This window comes from Epargyreus clarus, unplaced genomic scaffold, assembly GCF_041222505.1.
Source record: "Epargyreus clarus isolate Ecla_fem2 unplaced genomic scaffold, WU_Ecla_fem_2.2 ptg000003l, whole genome shotgun sequence".
NCBI classification, from domain to species: Eukaryota; Metazoa; Arthropoda; class Insecta; order Lepidoptera; family Hesperiidae; genus Epargyreus; species Epargyreus clarus.
Genome location: NW_027332211.1, coordinates 3268974 through 3282170, shown reverse-complemented (window position 1 = coordinate 3282170; position 13197 = coordinate 3268974). Strand labels below are relative to the sequence as shown.

Below are 13197 nucleotides of genomic sequence, written 5' to 3'. Positions count from 1 at the left end.
TTCAATCATCGATCGCTAGTATTATTTGTTACGGAACCTGCGTCGGCTCGTTCTCGGAAACATTCTTAATGGTTTACCTATAATAGTCGGAGGCGCGTCGCTGTGAATCATGAATGGTCAGTGCTGCAACCGTCCGCGTCACGTACACGCATTTTATAAAACCTTTTATGTGTAGACGTTTGGCCGCCACTATTTGTTATTTTGATGCACTTGCACATATAATAATTACAAGAACCTCCACGTTGCCACATTTTTAGTAACAATAATTGACGATACAAACTTTTACAATACTTTTATAAGTAACTACTTTAATTAAACTGAATCAAGAATTTCCGCTAAAATTATTTGAAGTAAGGTTTTACTGAAATTAAGGAAATAATATAAATCATAGTGTCGAATTTAACGGAATAAAGATATTCGCAATAATAATATTGGATTTATCAATTAATTCGTTCATTAGCGGTAGTAAAGTCCCGCAATGCGATAAGTTTTAATTAGGCGGGATTTTCACATGGCGGTTTATTCCATGTTGAATGCTTATCCTGTAATCGTTCTTCCGTCACTTCCGTGGAGCAAAACGTCATAGGAACATTGCCCTTATTGTATGAGGAAAATTATTGTTTGTATAAATACAAGTATCGTTTCATAAAGCTGGTTAGAGTGAAGAGTGAAGCGCAATCGTTAACACGTAAATACACATAATATAAGCAGAAATGACTATATTGGAGAACAATAAGGTTAATTTTATTTTCGTTATGCAAATAAAGTGTAGTGGTTTTTTTGTTTGGTATGTTGTGGTGAGGAGGAATTTAGTCCTCAGGGCAGCAACGCATCTGTAGACCTCAGATCGAGGTTACTCCAATCCTACCTGGAGTTTAACAGATGTCGATGGGCGGCACTAAACATTTACCATCAAGTAGACTGCATACTTGTTCGCTACTTCTAAATTAAAAAAAAAAAGTAAAAGTGCGTTTATGTGATTTTGTGATATACGAGTAATATGGTATGTGTGCAGCAGTGGTGCGGCGGGCGCGGCGGCAGGGCACGCACGATGGAGGACGGCGGCAGTAATAAGCAGCGGCAGGCCACGCGGGTATTCAAAAAGAGTTCACCCAATGGCAAGGTAAATAATTTCATCAATATTTAAGTTAAATATTATTATTCAGATGGGCACAGTAAATGCATAAAACAGGGTATGAAGCAGGTAATGGAAAGAATAGGTAAGCAGGGAAACCACAGTCTGTGAGGGAAACTAAACAAATGTCCTCATTTACTGTTTCGTTTTGTGTGGCAAAATATATCCTGTTCATCATATTTTATTTGAAGTTAAACATGCGTAAAGTATTTAATGTGAAAATTTAGAGATATTTACATGCGTTGTTCGAATTAAGTTTTCAGGGTTAGCTTATATGGGCGACCTTATTTCTTACACAAAATAAAAAGTTTAACTTCAATCCCGTTTTTCGGCGACCAACAGTCAGATGGATTGAATGCTCATTAGCTACTTTGATTTCATATACGTGTACCTATGTAAAAAAGTGGAATTAAATTTGGTCCTTGATTTTTTTATTAAAAAACTACGAAAATATTGGCCATCGGAGATCTTTTTAACATACACTATTTATTGTTTCAGATAACAGTATACTTAGGGAAAAGAGACTTCGTAGATCACATCACACATGTAGATCCGATTGGTATGTATTCAATTAACATTTAATATTGACGTTTAACCTTCAAGTTGAGAGTTTATATAAAGATGAGTTACTAACTCAAAGAATGTAATAAAAGTTTCTCGTTCGCGTTTCAAAGGAATCCGCCTAATATTTCGAGATGCCCCTTAAATGTTCGCAAATTTGCACAGGTGGGAAACCAACAAAACGTTATTGCTTCCGTATTGTTCGGTTTTCGTGGAAACTTTCACTTATATTGAAATATCTGATGAGGTTTAGGTACAGTGTGTTTACCTATTGATAGAACAAGGAAATTCACCGAAAACATTTTAATGGATTCCATTTTATTGCGATTGGGATTCTTATCATAAGATTGATACGTGATGTAAAATTCTACACATTTATTGGACACACCTTTTCATGTTTTCTCTTCGAAACACGGCTGATCCCTGATTTTCGCTAACAACATTATGAGATATCTTAAGTGAGTAAGTCAATAATTTGTGTGTCATATGGCATAATCGTTTGACGTAATGTTTACTATTAGTTCATATGGTTAATTAATTATTATTACGTGATATGTGTACAAGAAGTGCGTGTATGTAAACAGTGGTGACAAATCGCAGATGGCGTGGTGTTAATCGATCCCGAGTACGTGAAGGAGAGGAAGGTGTTCGGGCACGTGCTGGCGGCCTTCAGGTACGGCCGCGAGGACCTCGACGTACTCGGTCTCACCTTCCGGAAGGATCTATATTTGGCTGCCGAACAGGTGACTTTATTTGAATTGCGTAATTTAATCGTTAAGTGTTTAAACTATTAACATAGCGAGTACTATGTGGCGTGCCTTTTAATGCTTGTAGTCAATTTATCAGTAACATTATTTATAACGGACTGATTTGATCATACCTTTTTAATTTGGCAAAACTGTAGAGATTCTAAGTGTAATATTAGTATTACGGGAAGTCTAATAGCGAATGGACAGACGTTCATCAAAGTAATTTAATATAAAATATGATCTTAGGTCCTGAGCTCTCTGATAATTAGGATGAATTAATGACTCCTAAAACTTAGGAGTTATTAGGCGTGACTATAAAATGAGTTTTAAGATTTCTTATATTCAAGGGGTTTGTTTAATATTATTATCATTTCAAAAGGCATGCTAAAATCATTATATTTAATCCTATATAGGACAACCAAGCTACAAATGAATCTTATTTTCCACAATTATTCGAGTGCGAGAGTGGGCGTCCTACTCTGTGGCCCTTGGACCTCCAGGAGTGGGGTATACGGGCCTCGAGGCTCCCCTCTTTACCCGGGCAATTCTCAAGGGGTCAACTGTCGTTTGGCGGCCTTTCGGAAAAGACTGCATCGTTTCCAACCAACGTACGAATGTGCAACAGATCTCAAAGGATCTCTTAAATTATCAATATTATATATTATCATTATAAAAGGAACTTCATGCTAAAAGCATTATTTTAGCCAATATAGGACAATCGAACTACAAATGAATCTCATTTGTGTTAAATTCGAGTGACATTATTTCCAACCAACGTATGAATGTTGACCAGATCTACCCGGCGACGAGCACGCCGAAGCGGCCGCTAACACGGCTGCAGGAGCGCTTGGTGCGCAAGCTGGGCCCCGCGGCGCACCCGTTCTACTTCGAGCTGCCGCCGCACTGCCCCGCCTCCGTCACGCTGCAGCCCGCGCCCGGCGACACCGGCAAGCCCTGCGGCGTCGACTACGAGCTCAAGGCGTTCGTCGCGGACACGCAAGACGACAAGCCGCACAAGAGGTACGGGCACGAAACATTTTTACCACGATTTTATTAGCTTGACCTTATTTTTTTTGTTGACGAGGGGGAAACCTTCAAAAGGTACGCGATAACGTGGGAGCGACGCCGGATTATGTGGGATTTTTACCACACTAACCTCCCCCCCCCCCCACCGGTGGCCGTCCCCGGCGTTTGGTGAAGAACTCCGGGATCTCCAACGAAACACAACCGGAGTCCTCCTAACGCGATACCCTTCTATCGAGCTCTGTCTTGGGGGGAGCAATTTACGCTCCTCTCACTTCCCCTGGTGATTACAGCGATATGCGACCACACATATCGCCGTCTTTTCCGGGGTCGCTTGCTGGAAGGTTTGAGCTCCCACTCTTGCTGCCCGCTACCCCGTAAGCCCCTTTTAGTCGCCTCTTACGACAGGCAGGGGATACCGTAGTCCTATTCTGGTCCCGGTACTACAGGGACATTATAAGCTTGACCTATACCTATCTATGTATGTAACGGAATCTTTGAACTCGATTTTTACTCACTTTGAACGGTCCGATTAATGTAAAATTGAATACTTATCAAGAACCGATGACAATACATGATTGTAATGATGAAATTTATGTACGATTTTATGCGTGGTTTTTAGTTTTTAAACTATTATTGAAATTATACTTCCTTAGGAATGCTATTCAGTTTATATTACAATTAAGAACAACTTTTCGTAGAACGTCTATTTTATCGCTAGGCTCAAATATAATTTAAAAAAAGAACATAAGTTTCTTCCCGCAACTGAGGAAGGCCCAGAAAACACGTTGAAAAGTTGCACTAATGCGTTTGAAATATTTTCAAAACTCATAAGACCCCCGACAAGGTTTAATATCTGCTGTCACATTCAGAAAGGACTCATTTACGTGCTCTCCGAAACACTGAAGCGCACCTAAAATCTAGCCACTGGCTGTCATCAATCCAACTCCTGAATGCGTTTGACGCCGCTGACCTTTGTGAATCACTAATAGGGCGTACACGATCCATGCAGTTACGTTTTTGTTAAATCTTTTCAGCGTAATTCGCTTTAAGCCGCGTAAATATTATGAATTTTTGATTAGGTACTTGTTAAACTGCACTTTTAACAGACTATTGACAAACGGGCCCATTGGTTTACGGGTCAATTTTATGAATTGACGTTGTTCATTGAATCATAAAGCGGCTAACCGCGGAGGTGATTCGTTCGTAAACAACAACTACTAACAATTGTACTCTCTTTTCGAAAAAGTGGACGCTGAGACTCATGGCATTACGAAACAAAAGCAATAACAATAAATTTACGCTTTACGTTAAGCACGTCAGTGAGTAACGAGTTAGTTGGAGGTAAACATACTTTTTAGATGGCCTATAAAAATTAAGTTGTTCGAACAATTAATATAATGGGTTGAATTTGTTCAAATGAACCCCCTGACATAATAAAATATATTCACATTTCAAATAATCAAAATAATCACTTTCGAAGAATTACAAATTAACTTATATTTTTCCTTCTGATCTAATACTTGATCTTCATACCTTTCTACCATTAAATCCTGTGTCTGCCTCCTCTAGACTTCCGTAGAATAATTTAAACATTGTATGAATTAATATTTTTCGCAGAAATTCAGTTCGGTTAGCAATCAGGAAGATAATGTACGCGCCGAGCAAGCAAGGCGAGCAGCCGTCCGTGGAGGTGTCGAAGGAGTTTATGATGAGCCCCAACAAACTGTACCTGGAAGCATCTTTGGATAAGGTAGAATAAGGATATTTATTAAGTCAGCCTACGCTCTTATGTCTAATCATATCACAAAAGCGTAGTCTATTTATAATTATTACTACTAATAAAGGAGATACTAGGGATAGTAAAGCTTCTAAATACAGTAGTTATAAGTACTCAACGACAAAGTTGCAGGTGTTTAAGGTAAATCATTAAAGGTTAGATAAAAGCATTTTATTCTATAGTAATCATCATATATAAGACTGTTTATAGCTATGCTTAGAAAAATATATTCATATTATTTATTATATTATCAACCTATCACTGAAGCTACCGTTTATTTGAGTTATTAAGTAGCATAATAAAAATAATTAACGGTCCAAAGGAGAGACGCATGTAATATTTATCACATATATGCATAGATAAGTAAAGATTACATTACATAACTGGGTACATTTTCTAGTTAGGAGTGACCTAACTAGAAAATGTACCCAGTTATGAGAATTGAAATACTTGCGTAAAAAAGTTTTGCCACGTCTCCGTGCTAAAGTATCCCTAAAATATTTGAAATAATTATTTATTTATTATGTAAATTCATATAAATTACGCAGTATTAGTTATTTATTCGTAAATTTTCTCTAAAAATGTTTTTATTTGTCAAGAATTCAAAAAAAGAACTTACGATAATAAGCAATTTCAAGGCGGCAAAGTATCTTTACTAATCTATGCATATATGTTGTAACAAATGTGTACCGTGTTCCAGGAGCTGTACCACCACGGCGAGAACATAGCGGTGAACGTGCACATAGCGAACAACTCGAACCGCTCGGTGAAGCGCATCAAGGTGTCGGTGCGCCAGTTCGCGGACATCTGCCTCTTCTCCACCGCGCAGTACAAGTGCACCGTCGCCGAGGCGGAGAGCGAGTGAGTGGAATTTTCATACATTCATTCATTGTAATGGCTACAAGAGATGGGAGGTTTACTACGAATTGCTGCCACGGACACAATATTTTGTGTTCCTCTAACGGACTTGGCGTTATACTAGCGATAAGAAAACGATGCAAGTCATATAAATTTCATCGTGGTGTCTACTAAACAGCTATTAATTCTGACAGACAATGGAATGAAAACCAATGGGTGTAGAACAAATTTTTCCACAGTAGGTACTTATATAAGTATATAACGTGGATAAGCAATAAGAAAGGATTTTTCTAATAATATTTTATTTTCCTAATACATAAAAGGGACTAATTTGGAACTAAAAGGATTCCACCAGAAAAAATCCCACGGGGACTAATTAGGGCTATTAGAGGATAAAATAACATTATGAAATTGGTAATATAAGGGAGCGAATTAATTTACTGATATAGTATTAGATATATAGTACCAGCTTACATGCTTTGTTAATGTCAACATATCCTACCTACTTACTAGCATCAATCACTTCGATCGAAGTTCTCGTGCGGTAAAATTGCTCTATAAATTAATGCTGTGCTACTTCGTACACAGCGTAAAATATTAGGATAGGGGAGGAATTTTGACGATAAGTTTTCTATTTTAAAACATAGTAAGTAATAATGAAACTCCGCACTCACACTTCTACTGCGTTGTTTTATAGTTTGTATCAAAATCCTCCTCTCTGTTTCGTTTTTTTCAATGAGGACCTTAAAATACTCATTTATAGAATTGTTTTTTATAAATACGCTGTTCACATTAATTTTTGTGTAGTCTCAAAATCGTATATTATTCCATCAAATCTCACGCACATGTAGCGTACTCTACAATTGTTTTATTATATTCATTTCTGATGCAGGGAGCTGAGTACGTGGAAAAAAATTACACTCCCATTTATCGGATTGTTCAGTAAGAAAGTAGCTCTAAAGTCTCTGTAAGTAAGTTTTTGCGTGTGGTTGAAGCGCATGACCCCTTTCAGAATATATCTCCCGAATGTCGATTTGCGTATTATTATTTTTAATATTTATAACTAACAAAATTTCAATATCCCTATAAATAATGATGATAGAATGTATATATAACTACAGCAAAGCCAAGTCCTGCGGTACAAATAATTTTCATTGCTGTGTTCTCCTTAAAATGAGTGTTATGGCAAACTTTTTTTTTATACCAGGCGATCCAACTTTTCAGTTCAAATAACCCATGGGATAAGCAAATTCAATGCACGTCCTTAACAGCTATTATATAAAAATTATATCAGTTTATAATTTATAAATTATGTAAATTATGTAATTTTAATTTGACGATTCCTTTATGACATATATTTGACTTTGCCAAGTAATAATGAACAAGATTTGATTTGATTTATAATGAAATTTTCGTTTCAAACTAATTGTAAACTTGTGTTTAATTGAGTCTCCTACACAGATTTAGTTTACTGTAAGACATTGTGAATGTGAGTTACGTGTATTCTATATGAGATCCAATGCGTACACTCCATGGTTTTAAGTAATACGCATAAAAGTCAGGGTCGTGTGTGTTAAATGTGCAATTTACTTGTTGCAGAGAGGGGTGTCCGGTGGGTCCCGGCTTCACGCTGAGTAAGGTGTTCACGCTGACGCCGCTGCTCGCCAATAACAAGGACAAGTGGGGGCTGGCGCTCGACGGACAGCTCAAGCACGAGGACACTAACCTCGCTTCCAGCACACTGTACGTTAACATTACGATCACCAACATGTATATGTTATTTTTCAGTTTATAAGTGGCGTTTGAAGAACCTAGCAATGCTTATATTGAGTTCACCACTATCTGTACATTTTAAATAAAAAAATATGTATTAAAAGTATTATTGCATTGTTTATAGAATACCAGACCCAACACAACGCGAGAACCTAGGCATCATAGTACAATACAAAGTAAAAGTGAAATTATGTCTTGGACCACTGGGAGGGTAAGTCTTCACAATATTTTAATAGGCACAAAATTAATTTAATATGAAAAAGGAAAAAAAATCTAAATCATTTTGTGTGTTATACAATTAGATTGATAAATAACCAATAAATAAATAACTCATGGGAATTGGTGGCATATGGATAAAGATATAGAGTGTAATTGTCTTGAATAAATGATTTTATTATTATTATTATTTGTGTATACTTTTTTAAAAGTCTCGTATTATTATTATTATTAATTGTACCTCAGCGACCTGAGTGCGGAGCTGCCGTTCATCCTGATGCACCCGAAGCCGGAGGAGGAGCCGCCGCGCGCCGCGCCCGAGCCCGCGCCGCACATCGCGCACGACCTCATCCAGCTCGACCCGCACCCGTCAGTACAGACACTATCTCTATGTCTTACAATCACAAAATAAAAACTAACAAAGGCAATCTCATGTATGTACTTCATTTCTTATACCTACGCTCGGCCATCGCGCTAGGGTTGTATACAAACCCACTAGCCCCTTATAACAAAAAACGTATTCTATCTATACGTATTTTTGTTCTGGAAACTATTTGTATTGTAAAACTATGTTAATTGATTTGCTTTTATATTGTAGAATACGTTTTTTGTTATGCGGGCTAGTGTGGGTTTGGAGTACGAGTGTGTCAGTTAAAGTATACAACCCTAGCGCGATGACCGAGCGTAGGTATAAGAAATGAAGTACATACATGAGATTGCCTCTGTTAGTTTTTATTTTGTGTTACAATACAATATATCTATTTTTAACTTGCCTTAAAATATCTGCAAAAGCAATTGATATTAATGTTTACAAAAAATGATATGATGAAATTAATGTATGTGTTACTTGTAACATCATATCTTATTACACATTTTATTGTTTTATTATATTATTAATATGTTTAGTTACTTCCTTTTTTCAAACGTAAAAACGATAAAATTATATACCTTAAGGAGAGATTAGGAAAATGTACTAATGTTAAAAGTTATATTGCGGCCTTTTAGTGAGGTACCCGGTGAGTTGCGAAACTATTTGCTCCGATACACACTATATTGTATATAAATTTTCACTATTAGTATTTTTATGGTTTACACCACGTGAATTTAAGCACATACCACAAGCTACTCCGTGCATTTTTTATTACATTTAAAATCACCTTCAACATTGTCCACTCACCTCATCCGTTACCTTGCAGAGATGAAAACGGGCAAGAACAAGACGACGACATAATATTCGAGGACTTTGCGCGATTGCGATTGAAAGGCGCCGATGCGGACGCCTGAACGCGCTCGCTGCACTCGCGCGACCTGGCGAACGTTCTACCTGTACAGTGTAAATGAAGGTTGCCTTTACCACCTCGCGGAGCCGACACGCCGGTGCCGGTGTGACCGCTGCGGACGGCTCCCCGGGGCAGTCCGGCCGACGCGTCGGTCCCGAGGACGATCCGGGAGCTTCGTGCACGACAATGCAAGTTTAATTCTTTCCGAGGGCGTAACGCGCTCCGAATTTTATATTATGATTTTGAAGTTCGGAAGCGCGAGGCAGTAGCGTATGTTGAAGGGTTTTATAAAGTAATTGATGTATATTATATGTGGAAATTTACTATAAACATTAGTGTTATTGATCAAATGTACGAGTACAAGTTTAGGTTTTTTATGTTTTTATTTTTAATGTATAATTTAAATCTTTCAATTGTTGGCCATCGACTTTGTTTTTAAATTAGAGATCGATAGTACAATATGTTTGGTAATGTGCATTTAATAGAGTAAAAGTGTTTTGTACCTCTGTATGTAATGTAATTATTTTTTAAAAGTAGTTATGTATGTATTCTTCTTATTGTTAATTGGGATAAAGTGGTAAAACTGCATAATGCTAAAATTGCGCTAGCTCAACGAAGAGCTGCTAAAGAACTGATCAAATGTACACTGTTAGTATTTATCGTAAAATGATAACTCTTCCATCCTGTTTATATAAAACCATTGTATCATAAATATGTATTCACATCAAAGTACAATAATTATATTACCTTATAATGCTGAATTAAAATTTAAAATGCCGCTATAAATAATGATGTTGATTCATTATTTTAATATACATTGCATTTCAAATACAGTGTTACATAATTATGCTTGTATTGAAAAAAATACTTTGCAAAATACATATGTGCATATCGTTGTTTGAGCTAACGCGAGGGCGCAATCGAGTATAGTTAGTGTATTGGGTGTGTCCGCCGCCGGTCATAAGGACCTTTTCCGGCCTATGGCGTTTGAGACGGAATGAAAATTTCTATCGATTATTTAGATAAATTTATCATTAATCTAAAAAGATTTTAATGTTTGTTGATGTGTTGCATAGTTATTAATTGATGTTTATGAACTATATTCAACAAACGTTGATGAAGCACAAATCTGTTATTTTATCCATAGAGCCACTATAAATAACTTATTTAGTTATTTAAAATAAATATTAATAAAACTAAATATATTTGCAATAAAAGTGAAAAGTTAACTTTTTTACAACTTATTACATATTATAATTAACTAGTTATTAATTCCTAGTAATTAGTTAAATAATAGTAATTGTTATTTGGATTGAATTGATATGAAAGATATTTTTTGAAAATAATTTAAATTTCATACTTGTCAAAATGTTGAAATGTTAAGTTAACTCCGTCGCTATACTGGGGTTAGTTTAGCTGCTAAGTACAACAGTTGCTAAATACCAGTACACACAATCTTATGAAGTCTCGGTGTTACTGTGTACAATATGTTACTGTACAGTAAATGTTAGCGTAAATTATGTGGCATATTTACTTGTAGTATAAGCTTTGTAATGCACAAATATATTTACTCTTGACACCTCGCTATATACTAAAAAATGCCCCTCGACCCATTTTATGCTGTCATACGTGGAGCCACTTGAAACATGTCTAGATATCAGTATTATAATTGGAACAAATAATTATTATTTCTATAAATACTTTTATATACGAGTATAGAATACATAAAATCAACACATTCATGTTTATAAAAAATAATTGTAACTTAAAAACGCCAGCTCATTGTTATAAGTCAATGATTCAAAAGAAATAATTATGTTTTTAATTTTAATTTAATTCCTTTATAATTTAAAATTGCAGCTGACTTATAAGAACCAGCTAAGGATTTGAGTTGTAATAACGCAAATATTTTTTATCGAACAATTTGTTTTCACAAATATTATTGAATGTTTGATACTTTAACTTTTAATTCATAATGTTTGTATATGAATTATTGTAATTTATATTGAAATGTCATTATAAGTATAATATGTGTTTATCAATAAGTTAATAAGTATCGACTTAGCAATTAACACTTTTAAAGCAGGCAGGGAAATCAATATTATGTAATTATTATGTTATGTTTCTTTAAATTATATCAATTTTATTATTTATGTAGAGATAGTTAATAAATGGAAATAAGGGATTTGTATAAATGAATATAATAGACAAAATGTATGAACAATAAAATATAAAAATCAGCTTGCTGCAAATTTGTTTACATTATATAACTTCATAAAAATGCTGAACTATTTTATAATAAATTATAAATCTGAAGAAATCAAAGATTATGTATCGATTTCATGTGGACTTAAAATAAGTATTTATAATTCGGTTTGGCATAACTAATAAATGGTTTATTGTCATTTAAATTTATGGCGCAAAAATGTACATACACAAAAGATAAAGCAGACAATTTAATATCAAATAAAATCTTACACACAAGGCGCAACAAACTTTGGCAAATATGCAAATACACGTTTTTTAATTTTACATCGAAACTTTTTGATGTATACTTTTTCAATAAATATGTAACCAGTATTTTGTTGAATTTTTATTTTACCATGACTTTACCAGATTATGTACTCTCCTCTGTGACAAGCACTCAGGCACTTCATTGAAAACCATATATTTTTACCTTTTTAATCACATCTATAGGCTTTAGAAACACTCAAGAGGTTTTCCATATATGTACTCTATGGGATTTTATAAGTTCTTTTAGTTGTAACGTGAAGAACTTCCAACCAAAATATATGAGAATCATAGATTAGTAAAGATTACTCACGCCTAACAAGAAAATGTAACCAGTTTTGAGAAATGAAATAGTTGCGTAAAAAACTTTTGCCACGTCTCCGTGCTAAAATGTCCCTAAAATATTTGAAATAATTATTTATTTATTACGTAATTATTACGTAAATTAGTTATTTATTCGTAAATTTTCTCTAAAAATGTTTTTATTTGTCAAGGATTCAAAAAAAGAACTTACTAAAATAAGCCATTTGTGGCTTCATTCAATTTCAAGGCGGCGAAGTATCTTTACTAATCTATGATGAGAATATGTAAAAAAAACACTACTCACTTACTTGTATCACGTCATTCAGTTTCTAATTTTTCTTAGGAACCCTACATATTCTCTTGTTGAAAATAGATAGATATATAGATACTTCTGCTACTAAATGAATGCCCTAAAAGACCATTCTTAAAATAAAGCTTAACTCGAAATAAGTTATGTTATTATAAAAGGTTCCTAGAGTAGAAACATTTAGGTTCCTTTTTTTTTAGTTTATCGTACGGTAGAATCTATCTTGATAGACTTACAATAAATAAATATAATTTTGGTCACCTGTCGGTCAATGTTGAGGAATAATTATGTGTTCGTGAATTATGTGTTGGCAATGTTATGATAGGTACTTCGCACTGACCTAAATATAGGTCTGTGATACTTCGTGATTTTAGTAAATTTGAATAAGGTACAAATATAAACTTACAAGTATTAATTATTTTATGTATTAACTAAAATTAGTATTGCGTTTTATTCCAATTTTCCCGCCAAAAATGGGCACTTACACAGTCAAACAGATGAAAAATGACATGTATTATTTGTTTATTATCGAAGAATACGCAATATGCTATATATTCCAAATATTACGAGGGTGGATTAAAATAAATATATTACGAGGGTAGTTTGTTTGAAAAAAATAATCTGTATATTTTTATGCTAGGCTGCGAACTTAACATAATTTATTGTTTGAATTATTTATGTGCGAAACTTTCTTGGCTGTT

The 13197-nt window shown here is 34.8% G+C and overlaps 1 protein-coding gene across 4 annotated transcripts in view; it reads left to right on the top strand.

The window, feature by feature from the left end:
* krz (beta-arrestin protein kurtz) overlaps positions 1-11955 on the top strand; it is an 89350-nt gene extending 77395 nt beyond the window's left edge. The window contains exons 1-12 of one of the 4 annotated variants that reach the window (XM_073083653.1): positions 699-737; positions 1019-1123; positions 1634-1694; positions 2297-2439; positions 3239-3465; positions 5089-5221; positions 5949-6109; positions 6999-7073; positions 7706-7849; positions 8004-8090; positions 8342-8464; positions 9292-11955. In XM_073083653.1, the coding sequence (XP_072939754.1) occupies positions 714-737; positions 1019-1123; positions 1634-1694; positions 2297-2439; positions 3239-3465; positions 5089-5221; positions 5949-6109; positions 6999-7073; positions 7706-7849; positions 8004-8090; positions 8342-8464; positions 9292-9379 (1371 nt within the window). In that variant the 5' untranslated portion in view covers positions 699-713 and the 3' untranslated portion in view covers positions 9380-11955. Of the gene's footprint in view, positions 1-698; positions 738-1015; positions 1124-1633; positions 1695-2296; positions 2440-3238; positions 3466-5088; positions 5222-5948; positions 6110-6998; positions 7074-7705; positions 7850-8003; positions 8091-8341; positions 8465-9291 lie in introns of those variants that run through there. The other 3 variants (XM_073083667.1, XM_073083659.1, XM_073083676.1) reach the window with 3 other exon arrangements.
* Positions 11956-13197: the final 1242 nt, after the last annotated feature.